Source organism: Clytia hemisphaerica, unplaced genomic scaffold (genome assembly GCF_902728285.1).
Source record: "Clytia hemisphaerica strain Z4C2 unplaced genomic scaffold, Clytia hemisphaerica genome assembly, whole genome shotgun sequence".
NCBI classification, from domain to species: domain Eukaryota; kingdom Metazoa; phylum Cnidaria; class Hydrozoa; order Leptothecata; family Clytiidae; genus Clytia; species Clytia hemisphaerica.
Window position 1 is genome coordinate 12,817 of NW_027104108.1, and position 18,386 is coordinate 31,202.

At 33.8% G+C, this 18,386-nt stretch overlaps 1 protein-coding gene across 1 annotated transcript; it reads right to left on the reverse strand.

Moving 5' to 3' along the window:
* Positions 1-15,175: 15,175 nt before the first annotated feature.
* On the reverse strand, positions 15,176-16,132 carry LOC136813315 (uncharacterized). Its single transcript, XM_067069831.1, has 2 exons — positions 15,952-16,132; positions 15,176-15,751 (listed from the first exon to the last, which is right to left on the reverse strand). Exons 1-2 carry the CDS (start codon positions 16,101-16,103, stop codon positions 15,271-15,273), a joined length of 633 nt encoding a protein of 210 aa, XP_066925932.1. The 5' UTR covers positions 16,104-16,132; the 3' UTR covers positions 15,176-15,270.
* Between the last annotated feature and the right edge of the window lie 2,254 nt (positions 16,133-18,386).

The following is an 18,386-nucleotide window of genomic DNA, read 5'->3' on the forward strand; positions in this document are numbered from 1 at the left end:
ACGCCCGAAGGCTTCAAAAATTTTGGATGTTTTTATAAAAAAAACAACGCGTAATGTAAAATGTAGGCCTCCAGGAGTTAAGCCTCAAGTTTAAAGACACACAAACATTAAAATCTTTCCGAATGAAGAAAAAATGTAAACCTTGCTCAAAAAGCGCTTTCAGTGTGTTCTAAAGAATTGGTAGTCCACACAATTAAAAGTAACACTTCTTTGGAAAGATATTTTTAAGTGTATCATTTTGAAGCTTTGAAATTTCCCAAAAGATTTGAAAACGAAGAATGTTTCTACTAAGAGAGAATATCGATTCCCCATTTTGCGTCCCATTGTCCGGCCCGGCCCGGCCCCGTCTTCATCATACCAGACTACTAAGATATACTATAGCCAATAAACAACCCCTGTTAAAATTTCCCTGAAATAACACAATTCGAGAACCAAGAAAGAGAAGAGAAGACCTCCCGAAGCTGGCACACAACGTTGTTTCAACGTTCATCTAACCCTTATATGGACGTTGTGAACGTTAGATGAACGTCGTGTTGTGTGCCAGCTCGGTAAACCTCTCAAAGTTATTTTGCATAAGCAAGTCAAACACAAGTTAACTCGATCAATCAACATGAACAAAATTTTGACCCCGTACAATTTATGTTTACAAATTCATTTCTCCTCTCATTGCAACTCATTGATATAGGATAACTTTTTTTTTACTATATCACATACTAAGCTACATAAACAAGAAACCCCTTCAAATGGAGAGTTCCCTATGGCTTAAAAACATCTTTTTATGAGAATTAAAATAAGCATAACAGTTTCTTATATTTATGTTTGTTGAGGGAAAGAAAGTGGATTTTTAGCCCGGAATTCACTTATGACTTTTTTAATATTTTTAATATAGACTGGAGGACGTTGATAAGGTCCAGCAAATCCTACAGCAAATCCATACAACTAGATCATTTTAGAGAAAATCCCGAGAAAAACAAACATAATATCATGATCAATGAAGTGATCTCAAACTTTTTCAAAAAGTATTAAATTGTACTTTCTTCGTTTTTACTCAGTTTTGGAATACCTACTGGCTAGTGTTTTGAAGGAAGACGAAAATGAAAGTTTTTCCAAAATCACGAATACTACTAAGTCTTTTGGTCTACTTTTGACTAAGCGTTAAACAAAAGTTTTTAGGAAATACAAATTCCTTTTTTATAAGAAACATAATCATACAAAATATTGTATGGTTTAGAGCTATTGGCTCTTCCCCAAGGGGCTTTTAATTTGATGTCATCATCATTACATATCCCTATTATAAACATGAATTGTGATTTTTTTTTTTGATTTACATAAAAAGTATATTGACACCGAGTAAATTATACAAGACTAAAATATCATTCATATGAATGATTTTGAGGAAGTGGAAATCAGTCTTAATGAAAAAGTTTGTACGATAATGACCTGGTTTCCATATGGACAAGTCATGATATAATGTTCACGATCACGAATTCGTTCCAAACTTTGCTGCTGATGGTCTTCGATGAGCGCAAACAAAGTCATTCTACTATAGAACAATCCCTACATGGAATGCATTGCCACGATTTGCCGTCGAGTCGACCTCCATTCACTTGTTTAAACAAAACCTTAATGAAGCGTGGAAAAGACACAAACTTAGATATTTAACAAATTAGAATTGTAATCAAACCGGTTCGTAGAGGCCCATCTCGGGCCTGTGAGCTTGTATACTGTATAATAATAATAATAATAATAATTTACATGGTTGATTACTATAGCGTCATTATGTCATGGTTAAATTTATTCATTTTACATGAAATCTTGATGTTTCAAAGTATTACTTGTATAATTCTGAGTTAAGTTTGAGGCGTTACACAGTGAGGATCGAGTTTCTTATGTTATGTCACGACTCGGTACAACTCGGAATAACTCGAACGCAGTATCCAGAAAAAGAAGCAAAACTTTATGTCTTGCTCTTAAAAAAACTGCAATCTACACTAGTGCAACTGAAAAACAATTCACCCTAAGTATTCTCTTTTATGGATTCGTGCTCCTACCTGCGATTTTTACCCAACTGACACATAACGTGATAACAACGTTCAAGTGACGTGCCGAGCGAACGTTCATAAAACGTTAAATGAACGTCTACGACTGAGATAAAACCCCCCCTAAGGGCCCTAAGTAACAACAAAAGGCGAATCTTATTATCGGAAATTTACAAAAAAAAACCCACTCTTACCAGATTTTTTTCTTCTTTCTCCTTTTTGACTTTTTATATTTCGAATGCCAAACACCCATCGACGTTTTCAACCTGATCCATGGATTGGCTGATTTCTTGAAATTCTTTAATTTGATTGGTCCAAATAATCCAAAAAAGCAATCTGATTGGCTGAGAGATTTCGAATCGTGTGATGATTGGATGCTTAATTTTCGGATGCCGCCACACGATGGAGTACTCGATTTACGTCGTATCTCTATCGATAGGCGGCTTACGGATTTATATCGAGTAACGTTCGAATTACTTGTTGAATTTGGTATTGTAGACGTTGACTTATTATTAATTTGAATTTTACTGTACGTTTTATTGTTTGGTAATTGAATCTTTGCCTTCTTTTGTTCTTTTGAAATTGTTTTCGATTGGTCAGTGTCAGTGATTCGAACAATTGGTCGATCAACTCTCGCTTTTAATTGGTTCGTTCTTTGAATGGAACGATTTGATTGGTTCAACAATCGAAAAGAACGATTTGATTGGTTTATCAATTGATAATAGAAAGATGATTGGTCGAAAAAATCGGGAACCATCGAACGTCAAAATAATTTTTCGAAATCACGAAAAAATCAAAACAAATTCCAATCAAAATGTAAAATGAAATAATCTTTGAATTATTGTATTTGTGATGTTCAATTTATTTATTACTTGACTAACAATGTATTGATCTCGAAGCTTTTTAAACCAATTCTGCTAAAGCAAATATGAAATTTGCAAAGGAATCGTTGTTACTTGCGTAAATTCCTAACCAAGTTGAAAATGTTTTTTGACAAAGACAAAATTGTTCTCGTCAGCAAGATTAAAATTAACGTGACGATTACGGGACTAGATGGTTATAAGTGATAAACGGAAAAATTTCAAATATATTTTCGAAAATATAACAACCAACCAACCGCCTTCTGGGAAAAATATATAATTTACCAGCCAGTAAAAACAAGCTATCACATCACATCAAAGCTTTATGGATTTTGTAACTTCCAAAAAACAAATATGCCGGATAAAAATCCATTCAAAAATAATGATGAATATAAGTTTGCCAAGTTATTTTGCCTGTGGTATTTCAACAAACTCAATTCTCAAAGAACCCAATTTGGTTACAACTTATTTACCAATTACATTTTTTATCAGGTTTTGCTTTAGGTGAAAAAAAAAATTAAAAAAAATTGTTGGAATTCGGTAGAAGATATAAGGTGACGTTGCATTAGATTTTAGAGTTGTAATTTGACTAACTTTTACAAAAACACACATAGAAGCTAGCTTGGAATTGAAAAATTAAGAAAAGCCCTTTTGTTATAAACCCAACAATAAAGTTACTAGTACGAATTATTTTCCCAAGACTTTCATGTGCAAATATAATGGGCAGTTGTTCAAACGAAGAACTAACATTTTTAAATTCATTAAAAATATGTTAAAAAATAAAAACAAAGTTTATTATTCTTTTGGGCAATTGTAATTGAAGATCTTTTTCAAGATTCAAATTACACTAATAATGAAATTTAATCATTTTAAGATTAACGAGAGGGAAATCAAAAACCCTAGCTAGCAAACGACTGATCTAAGCTGATCTGAGTTTATCAAGAGACTAAAGTCTATTCACGATAAGTGTGCACTCTTTTTTCATTTACCTATAACTTTTGAAGGAATTCTTCAATCTTTATAAATTTGGTATCATTGGAAAGATATTAGTGAGTGGAACAATTTGAAATAAAAAAATCTTTAAAAAAATTCTAAAAATGAAGATGAAAATGAAGAAGAAAAAAATGAAGATCTTGTAGAAAAGTGCTATAACTTTCATTTTCACTGGTGAGATTCTTTGATCTTAGGAAATAATCACTGTGAAGAAATTTTATTAAAATATTTATTCAATATAAAGTTATGATACAAAGTTCATAAGTGATTGACCCCAAAAAACAGCAAAAAACTGCAGAAAACAGCGTTTTTAGACTTCAATCAGCTTCTAACTTTGTTTGATATCTTTTGACTGAATGATTATTTTAAAGAATTTTTTTCACAGTGATGACGTTCGATGATTAAGGAATCTCTCCCGTGAAAATGATAGTTATAGCACTTTTCTACAAGATCTTCATTTTTTTCTTCTTCATTTTCATCTTCATTTTTATAATATTTTTAGAGTTTTTTTTATTTCAAATTGTTCCACTCACTAATATCTTTCCAATGATACCAAATTTATAAAGATTGAAGAATTCCTTCAAAAGTTATAGGTAAATGAAAAAAGAGTGCACACTTATCGTGAATAGACTTTAAAAGCTTTTTGGAGGCTAGGGAAAATTGTGCTACAAATCAAGATCTTTGAAATTATAGAAAGATCGGTTTAGAGTTTTAGAGATCCTCGTGTGCCTTGACAGTAACTCTTTATGATGAAAAAATAACAATAGGTAATAATTTAGAGAAACTAATGAAAGGAAGACAGAAAATGGAAGACTCAGGATAAGCACTAACGAAAAAATTCGAGGGAAAGACCCACTCTAGGAAAAATTAGAAAATACTATTCAACATTAGAAATATTTCCAGCAAATTAGATTATTCAGAGGGAGAAAATCACTTTCCCCTTTAGTTTCCCCTAGGGAATAATTCCCCCGCTACTATTCCCCAGGAAAATAGTTTCTGGTAAAGTAAGAAAATGTTTTTCAAGAAAATGTTATTCAACATTAAAATTATTTCAAGCAAATTATATTATTTGTTCAAACTTTTCTGTATAATTTCCCATAGGGAATTACTTTCCCCCTCTACTTTCCCCCAGGAAAATTGTTTCTGGTAAATAAGATATTTTTCAACATTAGAAATATTTCAAGTAAAATGAATTTTCCCTCTGTTTTCACCAAAGGAAATATTTTCCCATAGGGAAACAATTCCCTTAGCTTTCTCATGTAAATTTCCAGTTTATAACAAGCAATATACAATTTAAACTCTCGAAGCATAGCAATAAGGAAGAAAAAATCTTCCGAAAAAAAGCTCAAAATAAACAGTCTAAAAAAATTCGAAAATGAATCTGAAATATTTTTCATCACAAAAAAAAACCAAGGAACAAGACAACTACAGATCAGAACAAAAAACAAAAAAACACCAATACGAAAAAAAAAAACACATTAAAAAGAATTAAAAACACAAAATATCCCATATTTCCCTCTTATAATATATACATTCAAAGAAGAAAAAAAAACATTCCCCCAAAAAATTACACCATAAAAAGTATGAATACCCCTTTTCTTAAAAAACATGAAAAATGGCGTCCTAAGTCTCTGGGTCTTTTTAAAAAACCTTTAAAATCCGTTTTTACAGCCTTTTTCCTCAATCTATATTTCAGAAATTTTAGTTGTGTTTTGTTCTGTAGCACAATATATAACATATAATATATTATATTCACCTTATAACTCACAGTACTAGAATATTTTCTCATCTTCAATTTTTTTTTACTCGAAGTAATTTTCCTTTTCTCTGTTTTTCATTTCCATTCTTTCAGTGAAACATTCTTTTTATAAGAATTTATTTTTTGTTATTTATTTTATTAAGAATTCATTTATTATTACTAAAATCAAGTAATGATCACTGCTTTCTTGATCAGTATGGGAACCTTGATCCCTATCTAAATAACTTAAACTATACCATTTCTTTGAAACTCTGGCCATCTCTGGCAAAGTTTGTACTAAGGTGAACCTTGGATCATACGAGAACGTTTTCTTGGAGAATTACTTCCACCTTTAACGAAGCTCAATTCTTATGAACAATATTTTCACTCCTTCCAATAACAACCAAACCCTATCTCTCAGAAACAAATATTAAAAAAAAAGAGATTTCCCCCTTTCAAGGGGTATGAGGCACATAGGGTGTTATATCTAAACACCAAAGCTTTGTAAACTTTCGAATGCTCATTTTTAAGGGTAAACGTACATGCAGCACCATAGAATTGTTCCAGATATTAACTACTTTCTAAACCCTATAATGCAATGCACTGTTTGGGTCATTTGTAAAAACAGAAAATGTAAAAGGTGAAAACAAAGAAAGCGCTAAATCCAATCCGTCATTCGAAATGACACACAAATATCCACTGCTCAATATTGAAGCATCACTTCTGCTTACCCTGGAAAGGAGATGAGATTTCTATCTAGCATTCGACTATATCTCATTTGTCTAAATCTTCTGAGGGAAAAGTCATAATTTCCTGATCAGGAAATTGACCTAATAATAATCCCCCCCGTCCCAGCTGCACCACTAGCGTGTTTATGTATGTGTGTTTTTCTGCGGCAGAGACGGTAGGCTTCTAATTTTTGCAGATCCTGACTGACTGAGGACGACAGTAAATTAGCACTTTTACCGTCCACGATTTTGTGGGTCAGTACTGCGGACTCTTCCAAATTGCTTCAGGAACTCCACCGCGTCCTCAAAAGTGCAAATACATAAACTCCAACAATTTCGAATAAACAAACAAACAAACTAACAAATTGAAACAACCCAGACTAGAGTTTACGCCTGGCTTAAATAAGCTTTTTGATAACACTGAGTCTAGTGAAGTATCCAACTAATCGCACTATCAAATCTAACAAAGAGCCTGAAGTGTAACCCGGAATAAAACAAACCCAGCTGGCACAGAACGTTAAAAAGACGTCCCTCTAACATCCATGATGTTCAAATAAAATTAGAAGAACAAGGTTGTGTGCCAAGCTTTTTGCCTTCATTTCAAGCGTAAAATTTTTGATTTCAAAGCCTCCAAGGGGCTAGATACGAAACTTCTGGATGGGAGTGAAGCTTCTTATTTCCCATGCTGAATATGAGACTCGTGTGGTTTTCGCACAAAATTTCAAAATGTTAGGCAAATTTTAAGGCTTCACTTTTTCTTGCTTGAGAAGGTTTCAAGATTCGGGGCTTGCAACTCAATGCGTAAAACTCCTAAGGTCTCAAAGGCTGCAACGATATATTGTGCAGACCATTGAGTATCAAGCCCGAAGGGTTAGAAGCGAAATTTCAACCCTTCTCAGGCCAGAGAAATTGAAGCCACTTATTTCCCATCGAAAACGCGCATAGAACGCGCCGTAATCATGACGACGGATTGTATCTAGCGGTTTCTTTGTTTTGGAGGACTACATTTTTCGAAATCTAGCGATAGATTTTGATTTCAATCCGGCGTTTGTGTAAAAACTACGCGCAAGCGGAAATAAGTGGTTTGATTTCCCATCCAGGAGTCTCACCTTTAGCCCTTCGGCCTTGAAACTCAATGGTGTAGACTATAAACCAAGCTGGTGAGTCGGATCAAACAAACTCACCGTGTTATGACTTTGTCCTCAAATGATTTCGATACATTTTCCAATGATCCATAATTCTCATGAGATTTAGTTTTATTCCTCATGATCCTTCTATGATCTCCAGCGGACCCACTTCCACGCCGGTTGCTTGACAACGAGACTGGACCCGATGTTGTCTTGGTTACCGGTTGGTGTGCCTGTTGCACGAAAACACACTTCTTATCGTTCGTTAAGGATTCTTGCGAAACATCCCCGTTGGAAAGCCTTTTAGGTTGAGCCTCTCCATTTGAGAGCGGTTTCGTGATCTCCATCGTAGAGTTCTCATCCGGCTCTTCATCACAGGTTGCTAATACCGGGAATGATTTCAATTTGGGTGAACCGTAACTTGGATTACGGGCGGTCTTCATTACGGTTATACCCGAATTTTACGAATTTCAAGATTTGTTGAGTCGAATTATGATAAGAATTTTGAATCCAAGATTGACAAGAAATTTGTGTCACCTTTGCATTTACTCTATTTCACGGTGTTCAAATCGTCTGATAAACAATAATAGGCAAAACCAGGACCGTGACAAATCGAATGTTATCAGCTAAGTCAAGCTCGTTATCTCCTTTAGTGCCTTTCAAATTGCCAATCAAAATGTTTTTATTTAGTTTGCTAATCAAAATAACAAAATAAATTCAGGGTCATTCAATGCCATCGACATAAAACCTTATGTATTGTATTTTTTTATGTGTAACAGGCTAAAATATTTACATGGAGCAAAAAATCAGCGCCTAAAAAATTTTCAAAATCAATTTAACTACGTAGAAAACCGGAGATGATCCCCCTTTACTCAAGATCCCAACTGGCACATAACGTTGTTTCAACGATCAACTAACGTTAAATGGACGTTGTGAACATTAGATAAACGTTGAAACAACGTTTTGTGCTAGCTGGGACCCGGCAAGTACTGCAGCTCATTGAAAACAAACTACGGAGTGAAGGCCGAGTGGTCTTAGGCGTTAAACCTACTGGATCGAATCCCCGCTCCTTCCCGTGTTCCGTTCAGCTCATAGATAACAGAGCCGACTGGCCATCAAACCCAAGAAAACAACCGAAAGAATGTTTGAAAGTACTAGATTATTGGGCTATCCTAGTAAAATATCGACTCTATCTATCTATTCATCGTAAATTCTTCCCTTAAAAATTTACTGAAAAATCATCATCATCGACAGAAGAGAAAATCCATAAATAAAGTCAAGCCCGACAGACATTGAAACTAAACAGTGTCAAACTAGAAAGTCTTAAAACATTTTTTGCAAAAAGGAATAAAATACATACGCAGAAAAATATAACTGAAACAAAAAACAAGCTCCAAAACCCAACCTTTTTGATATTAAAAAATTCCCACAAATTCAATATCAAAAAAGATGAAAACAATTTGAGAGACAAACAGAAGGAGCAATTTCTTTTCGTAAACGGTCGGGAGATTCCTTAGACATGGTAAGGAGATTCATAAGAGATGGCCGGAGTCGTGAAAATCTTTAAAGATAGTCGGGAATTTCTTAAAAATGGTTAGGAGATTTCTTCTAGAAGACTTTAAAGTATGGTTTCGTGGTTAAAACATTTTGTCGAATTTGTCTTGCTACCTCTTCGGTGGAGCGATGTTCTATTTTTAGCGTGCAAACTGGTTTAAAAGCCATCTTACTGTAAAATCAAAACGGTAGTCAGGGCCACCGCGCTCTGATAACGACTTTATGTTGGTCAAATATTTTGGATGTTTTGCGGCTAATTAACGGGAAACCGTTAGGTGGGCTCAATCACTCCTGATTGCCCATGATTCATTTAAACCGTAGAGTTGCATATAACTAAATTGACGTTTTATTCAACCTCAATGCAACTACACCGTTTTTCAAAAGAGTACTTCTACAATGAGCTTTATAAACAAACTTTCGCCATCTTGGTCAAGCAAAATCTTTGATAAGAGTTTTTTTGAAAGTGGTACCCTAATGGTATATCGGTGTAAATGTATTGAGAGCGCTAGATCTACTTTTCCTTCAATACTTTTGATGATGTAGCGCCGTTAGACGCTAACGCTAACATTGCAATGGCTTGCTTTTTCGCGGGTACCACTTTTAAAACAAACTCCAATCAAAGATGACGGATATAGCTTGATCCAGACTAAATAAAGGTCAGTGACTTCTACACCTGTTTTTCGATGATTTAATATTAGAAAGTTGGAACTAGCGAGACACAGAATTCGTTTAATCGTAGCATACCGACGCACGGTAAGATTTTGCAATAAAATCCTGCCGCCTGTGGTAGGGACAAGCCCTGTATTGCCTCTTCAGTTAACATACCCCTAGAAAATGACTCAAAATTTTCGTAACTCGATCGACTTGGTGCCAAACATGTGCGATTTCAAGTAACAGAAACTCAACTTAAAAATAAAATCTGGAATAAAACTTTAGACAAACTCGACATTTCAAATTAAAGTGAGCTTAAAATTTTACGATGAATATTACAGATTTTGTCACAAGCAACAAAGTCCCCATTTCAAGAGAAAGTCATAGTGCAAAATATACTTCACTATAAAAAGCCAATAGGATAAGAAAATTCAAAAATTACTTTACAGCTTTTATTTATTGCTATACCGACGCTCCAGGCTTACAGTGAGCTAGTAAAACACGAAATAATTTTTCTTCTTCTTCATTTTCTTAAAAAATGATGATTTAATGTTACCTTGATGATCCTTTAATTTTTACATACAAAAAAAAATTCTCACTTCTTTCGACAAATTTCCCCTTATTATACTATTCTATTTTTTTTAGGACCCTCACAAATTTTATATTACACTTTTTTTTTAATAAAGTTTTCTTGTACCTATATATGAGTTTTTTTTTTTATTCAAACATTTCCTTATTTCGTAGTCAGTGACACCATGGGTGACTTAACTTTTCTATTAGATGAAAAATGGAGAACCAAAACAGTAGCCTTCTAACAAAACTTGTCATTTAATTCTTGGGTATAAAAAGGGGGAGGCTTCTGTAAAGCATTTCGTTATTTAACGGAAGATCTTTTGACCAGTATTAGCGAAATTTTTAGCCAATACGCCAATACGTATTTCATGAAAATTACCGATATTCTGGTATTTTGTGCCCCCGATTTGGTTGAACTTGAAGATAGTTAAAGTAAAATCGCAAAACAGTAGATTTCTAACAAAGCTTGTCATTTAATTTTTGGGTATAAAAAGGGGGAGGCTTCCGTAAATCCAGCAATGACTGGCATTTCGTTATTTAAAGGAAAAATCTTTTGACCAGTATTAGCGAACTTTTTAGCCAATACGCCAATACGTATTTCATGAAAATTACTGGTGTTCTGGTATTTTGTACCCTCGATTTGGTTGACCTTGAAGATAATTAAATTTATTGGGCGTCCTTAATCATATAGTCAGTGACACCATGGGTGACTTAACTTTTCCATAAAATAAAAAATGGAGAACCAAAACAGTAGCCTTCTAACAAAGCTTGTTATTTAATTATTGGGTATAAAAAGGGGGAGGCTTCCGTAAATCCAGCAATGACTGGCATTTCCTTATTTAACGGGAAAATCTTTTGACCGGTATGAGCGAAATTTTTAGCTAATACGCCAATACGTATTTCATGAAAATTACCGATATTTTGGTATTTTGTACCCTCGATTTGGTTATCCTTAAAATAAAATTGCAAAACAGTAGCTTTCTAACAAAACTTGTCATTTCATCTTAGGATGTAAAAACAGTTTACCTTTAAAGGAAGAAATTTTGGCGGGAATTTAATCTGGCGAATGGTCGAATAAATTTTATTTCGAGGCAATTTAACTTGACGGACGAATAATATATTTGGCAACAAGGTTATTAGATTCAAGCAAAAAACCTTTTTAAGGCCTGTATTAGCTGGAAATGAAATAATTTAAATTCGGCGGGAACGTAATTTGGGGGGATTTCGGCTAAATACTACCACGGCGATCTTGATTCGGAACTATGGCGCAAAAGTGAAAGCGTTCTGTAAAATACATCGCGGACTTACGCCTCTTCTTTATCCCTTTTCACCTGTACATAGTTTGTTTTCCGTGAGGTTTCTGTTATGCACAAAACTGTACATGCTCGAAAATCAAAACAAACATGGCGTCACAAAAAGTAGTTGTGCTGGAAGCATTTCTCAAGGACGTATATGCTAACACGAAGAAGAATCTCTCTAAGAAGTTGAGAGACAATAACACCATTAAGTCAAACGCAGCCAACCCATATGATCGGGTTGTAGTTATTGGAAAGGTTCATATTTGGATTTTCGAACGACTCTTCTTCTTAAATACTGATGACACTACTCCTCGTCACCACCACCTGCATGCTGATGCTACTACTACAACAACTGCAACCAAAGTATTAAACATTCCTCGTAACAGTAATTTCATGGTGAATTCTATAACAGATCTTCAGAAATATTTTCCGATAGAATCGATATTGAAATTCCATTCGTCTGGAGATGTGACTTTAATTACGCCGTGGATGAAGCTAGCAGCCGACATGGGTTTGAAATTTTTGGATGGATCGCACGGCACATTTGAAGAGGGATACTTAGTTATTCCATTAATGGAGATACCTGAAAGCAATGATGTAATGATCTTTGTACTATCGAATGGGTTTGACTTTAACGATGAAATCCCAGAATGGGTCAAGGATAACACTCTTGGTAACTTGTTTTTAAAATGCGACCCAACAATTATGAGAAGAACACCTGGAATAGGAACTGTTACTTTATCTGTCAAGGACCAGGATGAGTCTTTGATCGTACGTGAGCAGCCATTGAATTGTGGCGATTTTCTCAAAGTACGCTCTGAATACCTTCAAATTCTTGGCTTTTTCCGCGCATACGACCAACCAAACTTTAATTCTGTTCGGTTCAGTAAACCAATTCAGAAAAATGCAAACAATGCCCTCTACGAAGTAATCCATCAACCGTGTTTTAAAGGGAACATTGCAAGAATTTCTAGTAATGGATTAAATGTGCACCACAGTGTCACAGTCAATTTTGACAAAGTTGACGAGAACAAATTTGGAACCTTAAACATTCAATTTAAAAATGCGTGCTTTAATTTTCTTGGTTTTCTAACTCATGAAGTTGCTGTTTAGTAATATTTATGACATGCTATTTATGATATTCATAGTATTATTGTGGTGGCAAAATGTTAGATGTGCTACAGTACCGTAAACAGCCATAACTTGCAACACGGACTTAACTGTTTTTAAATTATTTGAATGCGTTGATTTTGCTTCAACCTCTGGAATACTATTTTGAACATTCCTTGAAAAAAAAGAACGAAAACGTAGCAATCTGAGGAGAAAACGTCTGTGTTGCAAGTTGTTGCCGTTCACGTTATTTTATTGAAATCAGAGTTTGTGAAAAAACACTTGTTACTTGTGACTTTTAAGGAACATGATGATTTAACATTAAGCTTTTTTCCACCAATAATCATGGCTGTCAAATCAATTTTTCAATAACTGCTATATATATGATAGGGAAAAATAGTACAGAATTATCATGAATATCTAGATATATAGATGTGTTTTTATTTTGTTGGTTTTTAAGTTCTTATATTTTTTATCATTTTAGTTTATTGCAAGTTTGGCAGGTAGTTAGAGCTTATCATAATTTAATGAAGTTGATCAAACTTTGTTTTTTTAACAAATGTGTTTTTAAATATTACCTACCTACCTGCCTACCTTGATTATATTATGTTTTAAGGTCCCAAATTAGTTCTGATAGCCATTTTTTTCTAGATTGTGGTGACACCATTAGTGCACATTCAATCCATTTTGATTAATTTGAATTATCTGTATTTTTGTATGATCAGAAATCCCAGGCGTACTTTTCGAAAATCTCCATCATTCTTAAATTTTTTTGAATTTACCTTTGATATTACTGGTTTTGCGCGTATTATAATTTTCGCACAGATGCCTAAAAATGCACGAAATTTAATGCGGTGATTATGCGCAATGCATTTTTCCTTGGTTAAAATGTGCAGATGTTATTTTAGTGTTTATTGAGAGTACATTTATCTTTTAGAACATATATGTGGTTTATACCAGCGACATTTAAAATAATATTTATGCGTCATATTTTATTCATTTAACACGAGTAGATTCCCATTTTTTTGTATTTTATTGAGAAAAGTGAAAACATATTGAAGATTTTAACAAAAAATAAAGTTTATTTAGCCATATTGATATTTTTAGCAAAAAAGTGATGTTTATTTAGCCATATTGATATTTTTTAGCAAAAAAGATGTTTATTTAGCCATATTGTTATTTTTAAAACTTTTTAGGACAAATTTCTTCATTTTATTCATAAGATAGAAAACATTTATTATTTATTTTAGCTATGTTGTTTGTTTTTAAAAGGAACATTATAAACAAGATGGTGCTTATTTGTTCATGAAATAGAAAGATATAAAATCAGCTACAATTATAAATCTTTAAATCTTTGTTTCTATTTGGCTGTACTTTTGATAAAGTTGGTACACCCAGCCAAGTATGGATTCAATTCACAGCTCTCGCCTGTACTTTTTGCTTTTTTATTTTTGCTCACGTAGTCATAATTTGAAAGAATGCTTGTGTTTACTTAGGCACGAAATAATGGTTGCTAGACATGTTTTTTATAAGAAAATGGGCCGAATTCGATCTTTTTTTATAAGCACGTCCCCAATTACTTAGTTATTAGCTTTTTTGTGTTTGAGCAAGAAATTTTGGTTGCTAATCGGAGCCCGATTTTCAAAAAGAAAAAAGTAAGCAAATTTCAGCCAAAAAGCAGCTAAAAAGGGTTTTTTTGGACTGTGGAAATTGAATCATTAATTTTTTTCTTATTTTTTGCATGAACATAGGGTAAGCTGATTCTCTCAAAAAAAATTTTTTGGCTTTAAAACTAATCTTTATCAATGAGAATAACTTTTTATAAGCATAGATCAATGTTCTTAACCGAAATTTTCAGTTTTTTTAGACGAGATAGATGTTTTTGATTCATGAAGTTGTAATTACACCCCTGTCTCAGTGACCCGGTTTTTAGCCAGTGAGGATAAAATGAAGGACTCAAATGCCAATGGGGACGGAAAATCCCTTGCTTTTAATGGGTGGGGATTTTGAATTCTATTGTTCACAACTCAAAAAACCAGTGGGGATTTCCCAAAATTTTAGTGTTTTCCTAGTGGGGATGAGGGTTCAGTGTAGTTTTCCAATGGGGATGGAATTTCAGGGTATTTTTCTCACAGGGGACGAATTTGGGGCCAATTTTTCCAGTGGGGATGGGGTCCCACCGGTCTGTGATACGGGGGTGAGTAATTTGAAAGAGTGTATTTGTATTTAGACGTGAATTTCCGTTGCGAGATGTGTTTTTTGTAAGAAAATGAGCAAAATTATATTTTGTTCTCCAGATAACCAGGTATCGCTTGTTTATTTTTTCGAAACAAAGGGCAAAAAATACAAATCTAATAAGTAAAATAATCCTAAAACTCTGTTTCGATATGATTTGCATTAGAATTTGGCTGTACTTTTGATAAAGTTGGTACACCCAGCCAAGTATGGATTCGATCCACGGCTCTCACCTGTACCTTTTTTTTTTCGAAACAAAGGGCATAAAATACAATGATGTCTCAACTTTTTAAAACAATAAAATAAGGAACTAGGCTACAATTCGAAAAAAACTCTAGAATACAATTTCGAAAATGGTAAAATGTTAATCTTCACTTCCAGATTCTTCATCTGTATCATCAAAGATAATAGGTGGATGGGATTCATGCATTGGACATGACTTGTTCCTCTTGTTATGTCCCGTTTGGTTACAAGCTGAGCAAGTGATGCTGGTTTTCTTCTTTGAAGACATGATGGAAGCAGTAAACTTAAATTGTTTGGTACGTAAAATATGTATGATTGTGCGGAATCGTTGTGTGTCCATGTTAGTGTGAGAGAGCTCAGTTTGTTTGATACGTTTATTTAAATGCTCACCAGCATTTGTTGAAAAGTAGCCATAACCCCAATCGAATAGGTGCATGAAGAGTTTCATTAGGTCACTAACATGATTCCTCAGGTAATGGAGATATGGCATCTTATCCACGACTTTCTTTGGAGACTGGATTAGAAAAAGCTGAACAAAGGCTTCTACTCTTCTTTGAAACGATTCTATTCTTGTTTCGTCAGCATGGGTAGCTCTGAGATCCCTAAAAAGAAATAATTTGTACGTTTAGCGATTGTTTTTTCTAAATTCATTATTAGAATTTTAATAACTGTATACTACGGGTCTCTATTGAATTTTCTGAAAGATACTTGCTCTTCAAAATTCTCAAAGATTGGGTTAGAATAAACATCTTTAACATAAAATCAGAATTAATTATATCAGCAAAAATTTGAGAAAAGATACCTTGCAATATCACTAAATGCATTATACAACTTCAATATACTTCTCAATGAATTCGTCTTGTTAGAATTCCAGGATTGATTGAGCTCTTCTACAAAGACATTCAAGAACGTATCGATATTTTGTTCCATTAATTTGCAATCGTTGCCAATCATCTTAAGTGTGTCAGATCCATCGTACGATTTATTTTGCTATGGGAAAACAAAATTAAACTCTAAAATCTCGAATTTTAATTATCATACACCTTTTTTATAAGCACAGGGTAAATTTTTGTGAGCCTCGTTATGCTAAGTATTCCAAGATTTGAGCCTGGGTATGCTTATAAGTGTTATGCATATAAAAAACGTGTAGTTATAAAATTTAAAATCCTGTGCTGGCAGAAATTTTCATTCAAAAATATCCTTGTTCAGCAATGCATTGTAAATAATGGTATCACAAAAATAGCTGATAAAATTATTTTCTTTAAAACAATAACTACCTATTATGGTAGGATTCAATTTGGAAAGCAAGATAAGTGCAACCGATTTTTCTCAAAGCTACTGGGATAAGGTGCGTTTGATTTCTTTTGGTGACCGTTTGATGTAGAAATTTCCAGAGATAGCGATGGTGGGCCAATATCATATGTAGAGCACAAGGTGGAGTTAATTCGACAATAGTTCCTTTGAATAAGACTGGTGCCTGAAAAAAAGAAAAAAGGGTTATCCATAATCCGGTACTCTTCTGTGCTTAATTGTAGGAGGAGGGGGGTCTGATAAGTGGACACTCTGGTAGAAAAATCATAAAATGGGGTGGGGGTCATAATTAAGGGATATTGGAGTGATTTTGGTGGGAAAATTAAGGTTTTTGACACCTTTGCGAGAAAAGTCAATTAAGCACAGAAGAGTAATCCATATACCTTAAGGAAACTAGTTTTTGTGGTAATTAATTTTTGCGGAACTAATTTTTGTGGGAATTAATTTTTGCGTTTTTGGGTGTCTCTGGGTGTCTATCGAAAACATTAGTCCCGCAATATGCAGTTTTGTCAAATAATTTCAAATACCCCTAGGAAAATGAGAAAACTTTAGCAAAAAGTGGGTGTCAAGCGTGATTATTAGTTCTGCGAAATATAGATATTTTAGACCCTCTTAGCAGGGAAATAAGTTCCCTGAAAATTAGTAAGCGTGAAAATTAAACCTTTTCTGTACAGCAAAATTATATTGCACCTACCCATTGAGCAAAATGATCTGATGTAAACTTTTTGTAGATTTGACTACCTTTGTCTGGGCAATTGCCCAACTTCTCAAGGGCTTCTTCTCCTCGTGCTATCATTTTCTTGTACGATTGCGACTGACCAACTTTTGGTTGCAGAGAACACCATTCTTTACTATTTAACTCACAATGAATACATCCAAATGTGTGAGTACACTGGCACTTTCCCAACATTTCTTTTGTAAAACTTAAATCAGTAACACTTATTACTACAATATTAAAATGTTCTTTTTCATCACCAACAGTTAAATCTACACCATATTTCACCAAATCTGTAAGCTCGTTGTAAATTCTTGAGACATGTGTACGCAAAGTTTCCCGTGACTCCTTTCCTCTCCATAAGGTAGAAATAAACTGTCCATATGGACATGTGATTAGCTCTTCAATGTTTAGTACACTGAATGATGTCTGTTCAGTCGGGTATTTTGACGCTGCTCGGAAGTTGTCTCCAGTGTCTCTCAAAAATATGGTTTTTTTGTGACTATCAAAATTGTGGTACAGGTCTTCATCTTTTGAAATCAAAAATTTTCTGATTTTATTTTGTCTTTCAATAGAGAAAAACTTCATTTTTGAAAAAAGATCATTACATGAAGCAATCATTTGAAGTGTCTCAGTAACTGTACAAAAGTACCCCATACATTTACAATTGCTTTCACTTTCATGTATTGGGGCAATATTTCCAACATTCAACTCATTCACATATGTTTTCACATTTTTTGTAAGAAGGAATATTAACAGATTTTGCAGCAAGGATGGTACGAATATTCCCATAGCCTCGTTGAGAAATATCAGCTTTCCCAATGAGCATCTCAGCTGTATCCTTCTCGTTCAAAGTCTTTGGTTTAGTCTTCAAATTAAGTTTTGAAATAATTCGACAAAGGTAATCTTCATTAAGTTCCAAAGCTGATTCGATTACATCTGGACACTCAGTGATGAGATGTTGAACAAATGCTAAAGGGAAAAAGAAAGGTTAAAAAATAATTGCCAAATAATTAATTTACTTAAAATAAATTAATAATAAATTAATAACTTCAGGCAAACAAAAAAAGGTTAAAGGAAATTTAATTTTTTCAACGGTTATGTCAATTTTGACCGGTGGAATTGTTTCTATTTTCAATCAACTAATTACGTTAACTTAAAAAAGGTTTTACGCGCGCTTCACGCAAATTGGACATCAGCCTTAACATCAC

Bases quoted from the DNA above. Each gene is read 5' to 3' on its own strand.
- LOC136813315 (XM_067069831.1), bottom strand. From the start codon at position 16,103: ATGATTGGCAACGATTGCAAATTAATGGAACAAAATATCGATACGTTC. The intron at 15,752-15,951 runs GTATCTTTTCTC...ATTTCTTTTTAG, and splicing joins GCATTTAGTGATATTGCAAG to GGATCTCAGAGCTACCCATG.